At 45.1% G+C, this 11,589-nt stretch overlaps 1 protein-coding gene across 1 annotated transcript in view; it reads right to left on the reverse strand.

Annotated features, from left to right (window-relative positions):
• The window catches only part of NRP2 (neuropilin 2), a 101,939-nt gene extending 97,906 nt beyond the window's left edge, over positions 1 to 4,033 (reverse strand). The window contains exons 1-2 of the mRNA XM_023510376.1: positions 3,992 to 4,033; positions 3,622 to 3,827 (exon numbers count right to left, since the gene is read on the reverse strand). Coding sequence (XP_023366144.1) covers positions 3,622 to 3,827; positions 3,992 to 4,033 — 248 coding nt within the window. The remainder of the gene's footprint in view (positions 1 to 3,621; positions 3,828 to 3,991) is intronic.
• Positions 4,034 to 11,589: the final 7,556 nt, after the last annotated feature.

Genomic DNA, 11,589 nt, shown 5'->3' on the forward strand with positions numbered 1-11,589 from the left:
CCCACAACTTTGTGTATGTATTTCTAAAACCATAACATTCAGCCTGTTAGCCGATGACTCAAAAGAAAGGCCTCTGTCTGTGAAGCGGCCGCATCCTCTCATCTCCCGTTCCTTGTTTGCCCAGACAGCCCTGAGTCCTGCCCTTTTGTCCTTCGGCCACAGGAGTCTGGCAGTGCCACGGCAGCCTCTGGTTTCTGACCACAGTTGGTGACTAGACCCCAGAACAGCCTGTGGGTGCTCAGGCTTTGGGTGGCTGCAAGAGGTTGGAAACAGGAGTCAGGGGAAGCTCAACCATGGCCTTGGATTGCACTGACTCAGGCAAAGCTGAAGCTCATGAGCGAAATTTTCCAAGCAGACAGCAGGCTTAAATGGAACAAAATTAACAAATGGCAGTTAGAGGAAGAGGTCTGTCTGGGGTTTACTCAGCAACAGCCTCAACCTTTGGGATGCAGATATCAAAGCATAGAGAGCCAAGGGCATGGGGGCCACAGCCCAGGAGAATCCTTATATGTGGGGACCCTGTTCCCAGGCCATGGGCAGTCTTTGCAGTTAACCCGGTATGTAGAAAGAAGGAAAACACGCAGGTGGCATGCTGACTGCCGCCCTTTCCCCATGGTTGGGCCAGCCTCTTTTCCTGACTTCCTTATTCATTTCTCCTTTTGCTGGGTGTTGCTGCTGTCCTTTGCCATCGAAAGGACAGGTTAGGCAGTTTTCTTTTTTCCTTTTTCTTTTGAGACAGTCTCACTGTGTCACCTTGGATAGAGTAAGATGCTGTACAGCTCACAATAACCCCAAACACTTGGGTTTGAGTGATCCTCCTGCCTTAACCTCCCGAGTAGCTGGGACTACAAGCCCCACCAGTTTTTCTATTTTTAGTAGAGAGGGGGTCTCACTCTTGCTCAGGCTGGTCTCCAACTCATGAGCTCAAGGGATCCACCTGCCATGGCCTCCCAGAGTGCTGGGATTACAGGCCTGAGCCCTGGTTCAGGCAGTTTTCTTTTGGGAAGTACCCACCCACATGCTGGGCCTTGAGAGCCAAATCCAATTTGCAACATGCTCCCAACATGGAAGGAGGAAGCAGGCTTAGTTCCTTCGATAGCAGGTGCTTTCCAAACCCAGGAGCTCCTTTGGAATGAAAAGAAAGTATGGAAGAGAGAGGGAGCAGGATGGTGGAGAGCAGGAATAAGACAGAACTTCCAGGACGCCACCAAGATGAACTGTTCCTTTCCCAAGGAACTACAACAAGGCAGCGGAGAGAGGGAAGCCCATTTATTCCAAATACAAATGGCCCAGGGGAATTGTCACAGATACACTGAAGAGGGTGAGGCTGAGAAAACCGGATGTGTTGTCCTAAATACAAAAATTACTGAGAGAGAGAGATGCGGAGTGGAGGAGAAATGGGGGTGGGACGGGGAATTAAAGACAAGGTTAAGTAGATGCAGCTTAATCCCAACAGAGCCTCTCTAACAGTTAGAAAGAACAGTTAAATCCCAGGAAGATTTCTTTCTAACCTTCCTGACCTCTTAAGTTTAAGCCAGAAGGATGAGACGGGGGAGTGCGGAGAAACACTGGGAGCGACTTAGTGAGGACAAAGCAGAAGATGGCCTGTAACTCACGGGCTTTGCCAATGCCCAATCCCTTCCCCATCAGAGACTCTGGCAACCTTCAGCTCTCCCCATCTCTGGAGCTGAGCCATGAGGAACAGAGGTACCGTGCAGCCCAAAGCAGGCCAGGGGCAGGCTTTTCTGCCCTTTTGTCTTTCCTGACGGGTTCAAAGCCATGCTCCCCAGCTCCCCAGTTTTTCTTTCCAAAAGCCATGCCTTCTCCCTGTCTCTATGAATATACATAAGATGACCTCTTAGCAATTTACTTGGGAGATTTGCTGGCATAAGCATAACAGGTATTTGCTGGCCTTCAGTTGGGAGAGGTGCTTAGTCAAATTTCTCTGAGCTCACCCAAGCTCTCTGTACATTATGCTTTGATTTGTGCCAACTTTCTGCAGCCCAGCCAGAGGAAGCAGGACCCAAAACACTTTATAAAAAAGCTCTTCTAACAGAAATTCTTGGTAAAGTTCATGGCCAGGGAATCAGAAACCTTGGGATATTGAGCAAATGTATCCTGGGTGGGCATTTAACTTAGAGAAGAGCTCATGAGTTACCCGATGTCATCCACTGAATCAAGAGTAGCTCTGGGACAAGAAACTCTGTCTTATGACTCTTCAGCACATAAGGCGTCCATCCGGGAAACCCTCTGGTTTTCAACAAAGACTACGTCTTCTTAGGAGAAAACCATTATGTAGGTGCAAAGTAGTCCTGGGAGGATAATAAGGGCGTGAATTCACTGAGCCTCACAGTCTCGCACTAGGTAAAGAGGGCCCTTGTTTCTTCCACTGGGAGGAGCTGGCCCAGACCTGGCCCTTTCTGAGATGCAGGCCAGGAATTTTGCTCGCTCCCTGGTACCTGTCCCACCAGCTGGCCCCTTTAGTGATTTTTCAGTACTCATGATGCCTTCATCACAAGGAATGCTCGGAAAATTTATTAATCATATGGGGGCACTGAACACTTATCATAGCAATGGTGATGGGAGCAGAGTGTGATGGTTGTCACATTCTTTCTGCATGGCAAACTCTGATTGTTAATTCACTGAGGATAGACTTTTAGAGCTCACTAGATAGTACAAAGGGCATCTGCATTCTTGACACGGCAACACTGCTTGCTTCCCAGCCTTAACTTACAGCGAGCTTGGTGTTAACATGGCATTTGGAAAGCACTCACAAGTGTCTGAATGTCCACTTAGTACCTCCTGAGTCACACACTTTCCAAGTGGCAGAGCCAATTTTGTACAACCAGCTGAATCACCTCGGGTGACTGACTCGACCTCTCTGTGCTTCGATTTTCTCTTCCGTATAATGGAGATTGTAATGCGCCAACTTCCAAGGGCCATTGTGAGAATGGATTAATATTTGTAAAGCAATTAGAACAGTGCTTGTTAAAGAAATCCATAACACCAACTTTGAGACTCTAACCTGTACGGCACAGATATCAAGAATCAATACAAATCTTCGATCTACCCATATTAGAGACTCCGATTTTTTCTTTTTACTTTTTTTCTATAAGCAACCTACTGTCTCTTAATAAAATAGCATTCACTATTGGATGCAGAGGAAGTCTCTCTACTTGAGGATCCAGCTACTATCTTCGTGGGGAGGCTGGTGGGCAATGGGGGAATAAGCAAATGGGGAAATCTCCAAGGGCAAGGTAAGCTCCAAAGTTGAGAGGTGGAGTTTTATAGTCCCTCCACCCCCACATGCAAATCCTCCTCCACAGCCAGCCACTGAAGATGGGGTGCTATTCTTTATACTCTTCACTTAACAAACGCTCTTTCCACAATATATGGGATCACTACACATTTTATTTCCCCCCAAAGACAATGTCACCTTGAGGTTTCTGTCTAGGGGAAACCCAGGGCTCAGCACAGCAGGGGGTCCTAGGGTGAGAGGTGCTGCCTTCACGTGACAGAAGAGATAAGAGCATGGGCGGGGGTGGGGAGGGCGAGTCTCACAGACAGGGGGCCACTGAGTGGTCCCCTATGCACCACAGGTCCCACAAGGATGGGGCTTACTTGCAGTCGTGCTTCTCAATTTCGAAGTGGGGGTTGAAGTTGAGGACAATCTTCTGGTTGGGTTCAGGGGCATAAACAATCCACTCGCAGTTCTGGTGGGAGGGGTAGTCCTGGGGGTAACCGGGAGAGGTGATGTAGCCAGCATCTTTGGAATTCAAACGACCTCCACAGGGTGGGTCTGAAAGAGAAACCAACAACCCAGAGAACTTCAGTTATGTGACAGCTTTTTTCTGCCCCCACTCCCTGCTTCTCTTCTCTACCAGTAGCTGATTAATACTATTTTACAGACCTTTTATGGCAGTCCAGAAGACTAACCTACTTACTCATTCGGTGGAAGAGATTATTCCAGCTCATCCCTCCCGCTGCCCACCCGACTATACACAGACACACAAATGAAAATATTCCAGAACATGGTCGTAAATATTCCCAATTACATGGTCTGCGATTAAAAAAACAAGACTGCAAACTGAACATGCTTCTCTGCCTTTTCCTGCCCCGCCCCCATCCTTGGCCCATCTTCTCATTCAAACCTCCCATCTCTATCTTTATCTCATAAATCCCTCATTTTATTCGGTGTCTCCCAGCCCAGCCCAGGCAGCCAGCAGTCAAGGCTCCGGGAACCAACAATAGTGGTTTTGTGGTGCCGACCCACAAGTGAGCCTGGTAACAATTACACGTGGTGTACAGGAAGCACTTTAAGCTTTGGGGCCAGAACAGACCTAGAAGGTGATTTCAGCTTTTTTTTTTTTTTCCTTTTTGAGAAAGAAAAAGAAAAAAAAAACCCAAACATTTAATTCCACATATACCGCAAATTTGATTTATTATTTCATTATATGCTGAGTGGAAAAATCTGTATTAGAGAATCCACTGGCTCCAACCTCAGAATTTCCACAAAGGTGCTTTGTGCTGAGTGGAGGTCTCTGTTTTTTCTGAGCTCTCTCCCCTCTGTCCCCTCTGCCGGGTCCCCACCACCAGAGTGTGCTGCTGCCTTGTGCAGCCATAAGCATCCCTAAGGCGCTGGCTCCCCTTCTCAGCAGGGCCTGGCTGCAGGTAAACAGCTTCCTGTGCTCCAGGAGGGAAGGAAGCCATCTTCAAAGGCAGAAAAGGTGGGTGATGACATTTGAAGAATCCTATCTATTTAGGAGGGAAGTTCTGTGATCCTCAACAGGGGTTGTTGGGAAATTGGGGGGAGGGGTTATTGCTTAACACCACGGTAGGACAGACAGATGACTGACGGAAAGGCACAAGAGATGCCGAAATACTCCGAGCCTATTGGAGACCTTCTGAGCCTTGGGTGTCTCTTAGCATCAATCACGATTTAATCTCGCCATCTGCATGGAGCAGCACGGGCCGTGAATTATGTATTACGACTCAGCAGCCGCCCTCCAGGACGGGTCTTTCTCCTGTGTTTGCTCTTTGAGGGAACAGGTCATGCATTTTTTAACTCTACAGGTGCACTTTACTATTCCCCATGTCTGTTGGCATTACTATCTTCCAGACTTCTCCTTTAGATTACCGGCCTGACAGGCTTTAAATCCATAAAAGAAGGGCACACTGCACAATGGTGTTTGGGACAGCCACGCAGTCACACATCTAGCCTTTTCAGCATGGCGCCTCCAAAGTGTTCAAACTGTGCCAAGTGGAACTGCCCAGAATCTAGTGGATTTCAGGTCTATTTTCCTACTGGGTGAAAACAAAAGCAGCCATTTCCTTGGGCGAGTAGATACCACACCAATCTCTTCCTCATGACTCCGTACCCTCCCCAGACTGGGAGGACAATGTGCCCCTTCCTCCCATCCAGACAAGGCCAGCAGTGAAACCTAGTTCCTCTATAGCCAGTGCCCACAGGCCTTCCAGGTGCCTGCACCACCCACCCACACTGGGCACCCAACATCTTCCAGCCGGCCAAATTACGGTTCACTGGTCTTGGCTCATGCCTGTGAAGTGGGGCTGGGAGTGGCCCTCTGAGAAGGCGGGGGTACAGGGACATGATCACCAGCTCTCTTACCAAGCTAGCAGACCAGAGAATTTTCTACTGGGCCCAGAGGCTCAGCCAGCTATTTGGTAGAAAATGGCAGCTCTGCCACCAACTCACCCAAACCACACTTTTTTCCTTGGAACTCAGCAGAGGAAACCTGAGCTGAGCTCCTGTTTAGTCACCGTTAGTTTCCACATCATCTGCACTCTCTCCTGGTTCCCCCACCATTCCCTGCTTCCCTCCAATTACTCTCAAAAAAAGAACTTTTCCCTTTTAATTCCCCATACCTCAAGTTTAAGCTCTTAGCAATTAGACCAGGCACACAGATCAGCAATAAAGCCAGGAAACTTCCTCACAGGAAGGTTTCATTTCTCATCTACACTAGGAATGATCATTTCCCCACCAAAAAGAAAAAAAAAATAAAACTATATATATTTCATAGCTGATAGTCTGTAACTTCTGCTGCTAAACTCAAAGAAAAAGGAGTAACTCACTTCCTTTTCTGTACTTTCTTTATTTGAAGAAAGTCAAGGCACTTACTGAAATATCTACAATCTCATTAAAACATCTGCTTTGGCTGTGTGTGGTTAACCTTTTCAGTACCCAAACATTTATAAACTCACATTCTTGTTTGGATTGCATTCACACTCAGAAACACACACAAACATAGACATCGAACATATATCAATTACATATACGTATCAGTAATTCACACTTTAGTCCTGTACACACGTTCACACCTTCTCACAAAATATCACACATCATTTGCACAGACCTATATCCACAAGGATAAATACTATAATTTCTGTCTCTATTTTTCTTGGAAAGGACAGAATTCTTGAGATACATTAGTAAAAATGGTAAAGAAAACACATTTAATCCTTCTACATCTCTCTTGATAACTGTTCTTTCATTTCCAGGGTTGGGGACTCGACTCTTTATTTCTTAAATACAAACATGCCCCAATAGAACTTGGCTAGAATTTCTTCTGAAGAGCTAGCTATACCATCCATTACTTTGTAGGCCTTTATTGTGTTCCAAAATGAACTTCATAAACGGTTTCTGTCCTGCTTCAGAGGAGTCAAGCCAAGCCAAAGAAGAGTTGAACTCAGGGGCAAACCCCTTAAGGCCAATCTTCATATACAGAGGGGAAATTGACCCCCTTGAAGTTTGAGCTACTGAGCCTGTTTGGTGAGTTGACAAGGGACTTCATTCTCCAACTATTTCGTGAATACCTTTCACCTGGGGCAAATTCATTTCCCAAAGAGAAGTAGCAAAACCCAGGCTTGGGCTGTTCAGAGCAGCTTTCTCCTGCATCTGGGAGGGAAGCCTAAGGGATGGGCCAGGTCAGGTCAGATAAAGACCTCAGGGGCCAAGGATGAAAGGGGTAAAGTGACAGCCCTAGTAATCTGAAACAAAGAGAACACTAAATTTTAAAGTCACCAAGTTCTGATTTTTTTCCCATAATGTCTACTTAGGTGTTTTTATTTTAAATATACAATAGCAGAGCGTTTTAAAAAGCTTTCTGCCCCTCTCTCTTTTCTTCCCTTTTTCTCTGGGTGTCTTTGCTTTGCTGGAAGCCTAAGCACCATCCCATGCTCCCCAGGGGTAATGGAGTCCTGGATAAGATTAAGGGATTTTGTACCATTCATCTGGGAACTCACTCTTCTACAGACCCCAATTAAAGACAGAATGCTGGTTCCTTGGTAATATTTGATTTGTAGGAAATATTAAAAAAGGGTAAAGGAAGATCTTCTAAAAATCTGTCGGCCTTCTAGAAAAATTTAATTGGAGTGGTTTTAAAGGAACACTCCATGGCCTGAGTTTGACAATAATATTTGCTGAAATCTGAAGCCTATCTGTAGTGAGGTCTTTTAAAAGATCAGAAATACAATGGCTTACTTCACACCCTCCCAGTAAAAGAACAATCAGATCCCTTGATTTAGTTGAACTGAAGGAGAAAGTCCTTGGCAAAAACAGGAAAACCTGGTGACTGGATGGATGTGGGATGCAAGGGTCCTCAAACTTTTTAAACAGGGAGCCAGTTCACTGTCCCTCAGACTGTTGGAGGGCTGGACTACGAGGCCCTGGGAGGAGTCAGCTGCTAAGCAGGACAGGCAGCGGTGGCAACAACACCTGGCGGGTCTGATAAATGTCCTAGGCAGGCTGCATGTGGCCTGCGGGCCATAGTTTGAGGACCCCTCGATTAGAGGGTCCAGTTGTTGTCAAAGGTGCATCTGGGGGTAAGGAGACCAGGTTACCAGGAAAGGCAGGGGTGGACATTAGCAAAAGTGAGGTAGTGCCTGGTTCTTAACTCAGTGTGACCTTTCTGGGTCTCAGCTTCATAAACTATAATTCAATGAGTGGACCGAATTAGGCGTGTAGTTTTCAAAACCCTTTTTAGAAACGGTACTTTTGTTTTGCCTTGAACAAAACTCTACCCAGACCCTCAATGTTCTACAGAGATAAAAGAGAGCTCTCCTTGGATGCTGGGAGTAGGGTAACCAGAGAAGTAGAGAGTCTAGACCCCGCCTCCCGTCCTCATCTCTGAGGGGGATTCCAGTGAGAGCACACTGGGGCTCTTGAAACATAGGCTGAAACCCACCGAACTGGATCCCAGTTCCCTTGTCACTTTCAAATGCCATGGAAAAGAGAGTGGAAGGGTTAGGAGGCATCTATTTCTCTTCTATGTACCTGAGGGCACTTTGGAAAAAAGCAGTTGGTCTCATTTCCCTGACAATAACATACTTCATTTACTTTATAATTTATTCTTTATCCGCAGCATAATCCCATCCTGTCCCTATTTCCACAGCATTGTTTTCATTTAATTTTTAGTATCAAGGCAAAGAAGAAACTCTTTCTTCCCCTTAAAAAGAAAAAAGGTTGTCACCTTGCCACTTACTCCACCATGGCAGTTTACTAGAAATAGCACTGGACCAGGATTAAGAAACTCAGTCACCAAGTATGCTCTCGCCACTGGCAAGCTGTGTGACCTTGGGTACATTAGTAAATGACTCTGAGCTTTTGTTTCCTCATCTAATAAATGTAGGGGGAGATTCTAAAGGTCAGTGCCAAGTCTCAAATTCAAAGCCCATATCACAAGGTAGGGGAAAAGACAATATAACCCCTAGATTGAGATGAACGACCAAAAGATTCTTTACCCTCTAAACAATAAGACATTTATTCGAGGTGTTACCCTTGCTTTATTTGCCCAGTAAGCTTGAAACAAAACTCCAGGATTCCTCAGATGAACATATCTGTCTTGAATTATAGAGAGTTCAAATGTCTCTTTTAATCACATTAGCTCTACTGACGTGAGTTCTTTTCTTAACCCAGTCTGTGGCTGTGTATTTATAAATATTATGGATACACAGTTCCGCGCGTGAGCCTGTCAACAACAGTGATGCATGAAAAGAAAGACCAAAAAGGAGTTTCTTCACATCCCTCACCCAGATCATCTAAGTCCTCTGCTCAGGGTTTTAACCAAATTTTGCTCTCCAACGCAGGCTAAGCTGCTTTTAAGAGTTATTTTTGTGAGCTGTGGCTGGATTTTGTTTTATTCAAAGCGACTTCAGCCTGTCACAAGACAGTCTCATAAAATCTGTATCTTGGCTTAAGCTAGGAAGAAATGAGCCAATCCATCAGCCCAGGAATGCGGCTGTTTGACCACTTCCTAAGGCAACTGGGAAGGGATGCAATCTATTCAATTTATGGGGCCGGGTGGCAGTGAATGATGCACTCCTGAAGGCACAGCAAATGGAAATCCTTATGAACTTTGCAATGATAAAGTTCAAAATCTGAATTAAAGAATCATCTAGGAGGGATGGAGAGAGGGAACTGGAGAGCAGGAGAGCCAGGCAGCATGTGAGTATGGAAAAGAATAAGAAACAAAGCAAACTCCCTCTTCCAAAACACCTCCAGAGAATTCGCAGAGGAGAGAACTGAAAATTGGGTCTGGAAATGGGGCCTTTTGAACATCTCTTCCCTTCAATCAGGATTCTAAAAATGAACCCTCGTGTAATCGGTAAAATGTAAGTTTGATGTGATTACCTCCCCTGACCTCGAATCATGCCACCTGTGGTAACCTTGTTATTTGTCATCTTATATCATAAACAAATGCAATTCCAATAGGGCGGCCGATATAATATCATTAGTTTATATTTATGTCCGCTCTTTTCCAGCCCTCATTGCAAATGCAATTTTGATGCCATTGATGAGAGATCTGGGACTACAATTCCTGACCATTTTAACAGACATTTGGGGAAGGAAACAGAAGAAGAATAATTTTGAGGTCTCTCCACAAGCCAAAGGAGAAAAAAGGTAATATAATATTTTTTCATTTATTTTGATTAACTGAAGCTTATGTTGAAGTGTCAATGGCTCCCCCTTGGTTAGCAAATGAAACCCAAACTCCTTGGCCTAGCAATCTGGGCCTTGCACTGAGCCCAAGGTATTATTCTTAATCTTATTTGCAATTATTTCCTACCACACATTATAAACTTCAGCTTCTGAGGGTTCTCCAAACAAACCCAGTGTCCATTTCTCTATTCCTGCTTTCCCTGCTCTAGACCGTACCTATCCTCTCCCTCCAGGCTCAGATGCCACCTTTGTCCTTCCCATTCCCCCAGTGGGGAGTAACCTTCTCCATCCTTGTATCTCAGGGGCTGAAACTCTTTATCACCTTCTAAGGTGTCTAGGAGTTTGAGATGACCTGAAGCACCACCAACTTGAGCAACCAGACTCCTTTCTGATTCATCTTTGGCAAACCTCATAGGATCAAACCCAGAGCCTTTCCCCAAAGTCAGACAGGATGAGATCTGATGAACTAACCAATTAAGAATTGGCTAAAGTAATACCAAACGTATCACTAGCTATCACAAGTTCTGAGTGAGTCTTATCACAAAGTATTCTGCTTCTCCAGCTACAATCTTTCCTTACCCACCTACAGCTGTTATTAGATGTAAATGTTTTTTAGTGGAGAATTGAGAGTTTAAATAACTTGTCTGAGATAATAATACCTGGTCATAGGCGATCAAGGTACAGTTAGTGTCTCCTAGGACACCCTAACCTTAGCCAATAATGGTGAGGTTCAAAGGGCACTCACATTTTTATTCAAATGCTATTACAATTAACTTACCTAAAGTTTTTTTCTTTGTCCCCTTTATTCCAACCTTCTAAACTCCTAAAGGCAAGTTCTAAACATTTGTTGTTCCCAGCACCAGGACGATGCTAACTATTACTTCATCACTAAACCATTTGCTAGTATTAGATTTTCTCTTGGTTTCAGCCCACCTCTCTCTATTCAACCCCTCCCTCTTCCCCTTCTCCGCCCCTAATATGCCTTTTGGACACATCTGTTTATTTTCTCCCTTTATCCAAGCAATTATTTTTACCATTTGGCCCAATCATTTGCAATTCCCTTTATCATCTTCATTGGAAGCTTCTCCAGAATGTGATCACTGGTTAGCACAGGATTTGGGAGGCAAGAGTAGGGTACCGCAGAAACGCACATCCAGTGGGCCAGCAGCCCATGCCCTACATGCTACTGGGCTGAGCTTCCCTTTTGTTATTCCAAGCCCCACTCCCTCTTTCTGGATTAGATCATGACTCTTTTATGAAGACCCAGAGGGAAATGGGATTATTAAGAGTCTTGCTGGGTAAAAGCTATTTTGTCTTTATGATGACATTTTTTGAGTTCAGCTGCTGAAGGGCCTTAATGTCGGAGTAGAAGTTATTACACATTTGGGGGTGCCTTAAACACAGTGTTCCCTGCCAAACATGCTCTGAGTGATGAAGGATGGAAGGGAAGGAAAGAGAAAGAAAAGAAGAAAGAGATTAAAAAGAAAGCAGAGGTAGGATCACTGAAGACAGAAGTGCAAGTAGGAGACATGGATCTGATGAGACTATAGTGGAGACTGTAGGAGACATGATCTATGATGAGACTATAGTGGAGACTATAGGAGACATGGATCTGATGAGACTATAGTGGA

Source organism: Otolemur garnettii, unplaced genomic scaffold, assembly GCF_000181295.1.
Source record: "Otolemur garnettii isolate 467f Iridium unplaced genomic scaffold, OtoGar3 scaffold00013, whole genome shotgun sequence".
NCBI lineage: Eukaryota > Metazoa > Chordata > Mammalia > Primates > Galagidae > Otolemur > Otolemur garnettii.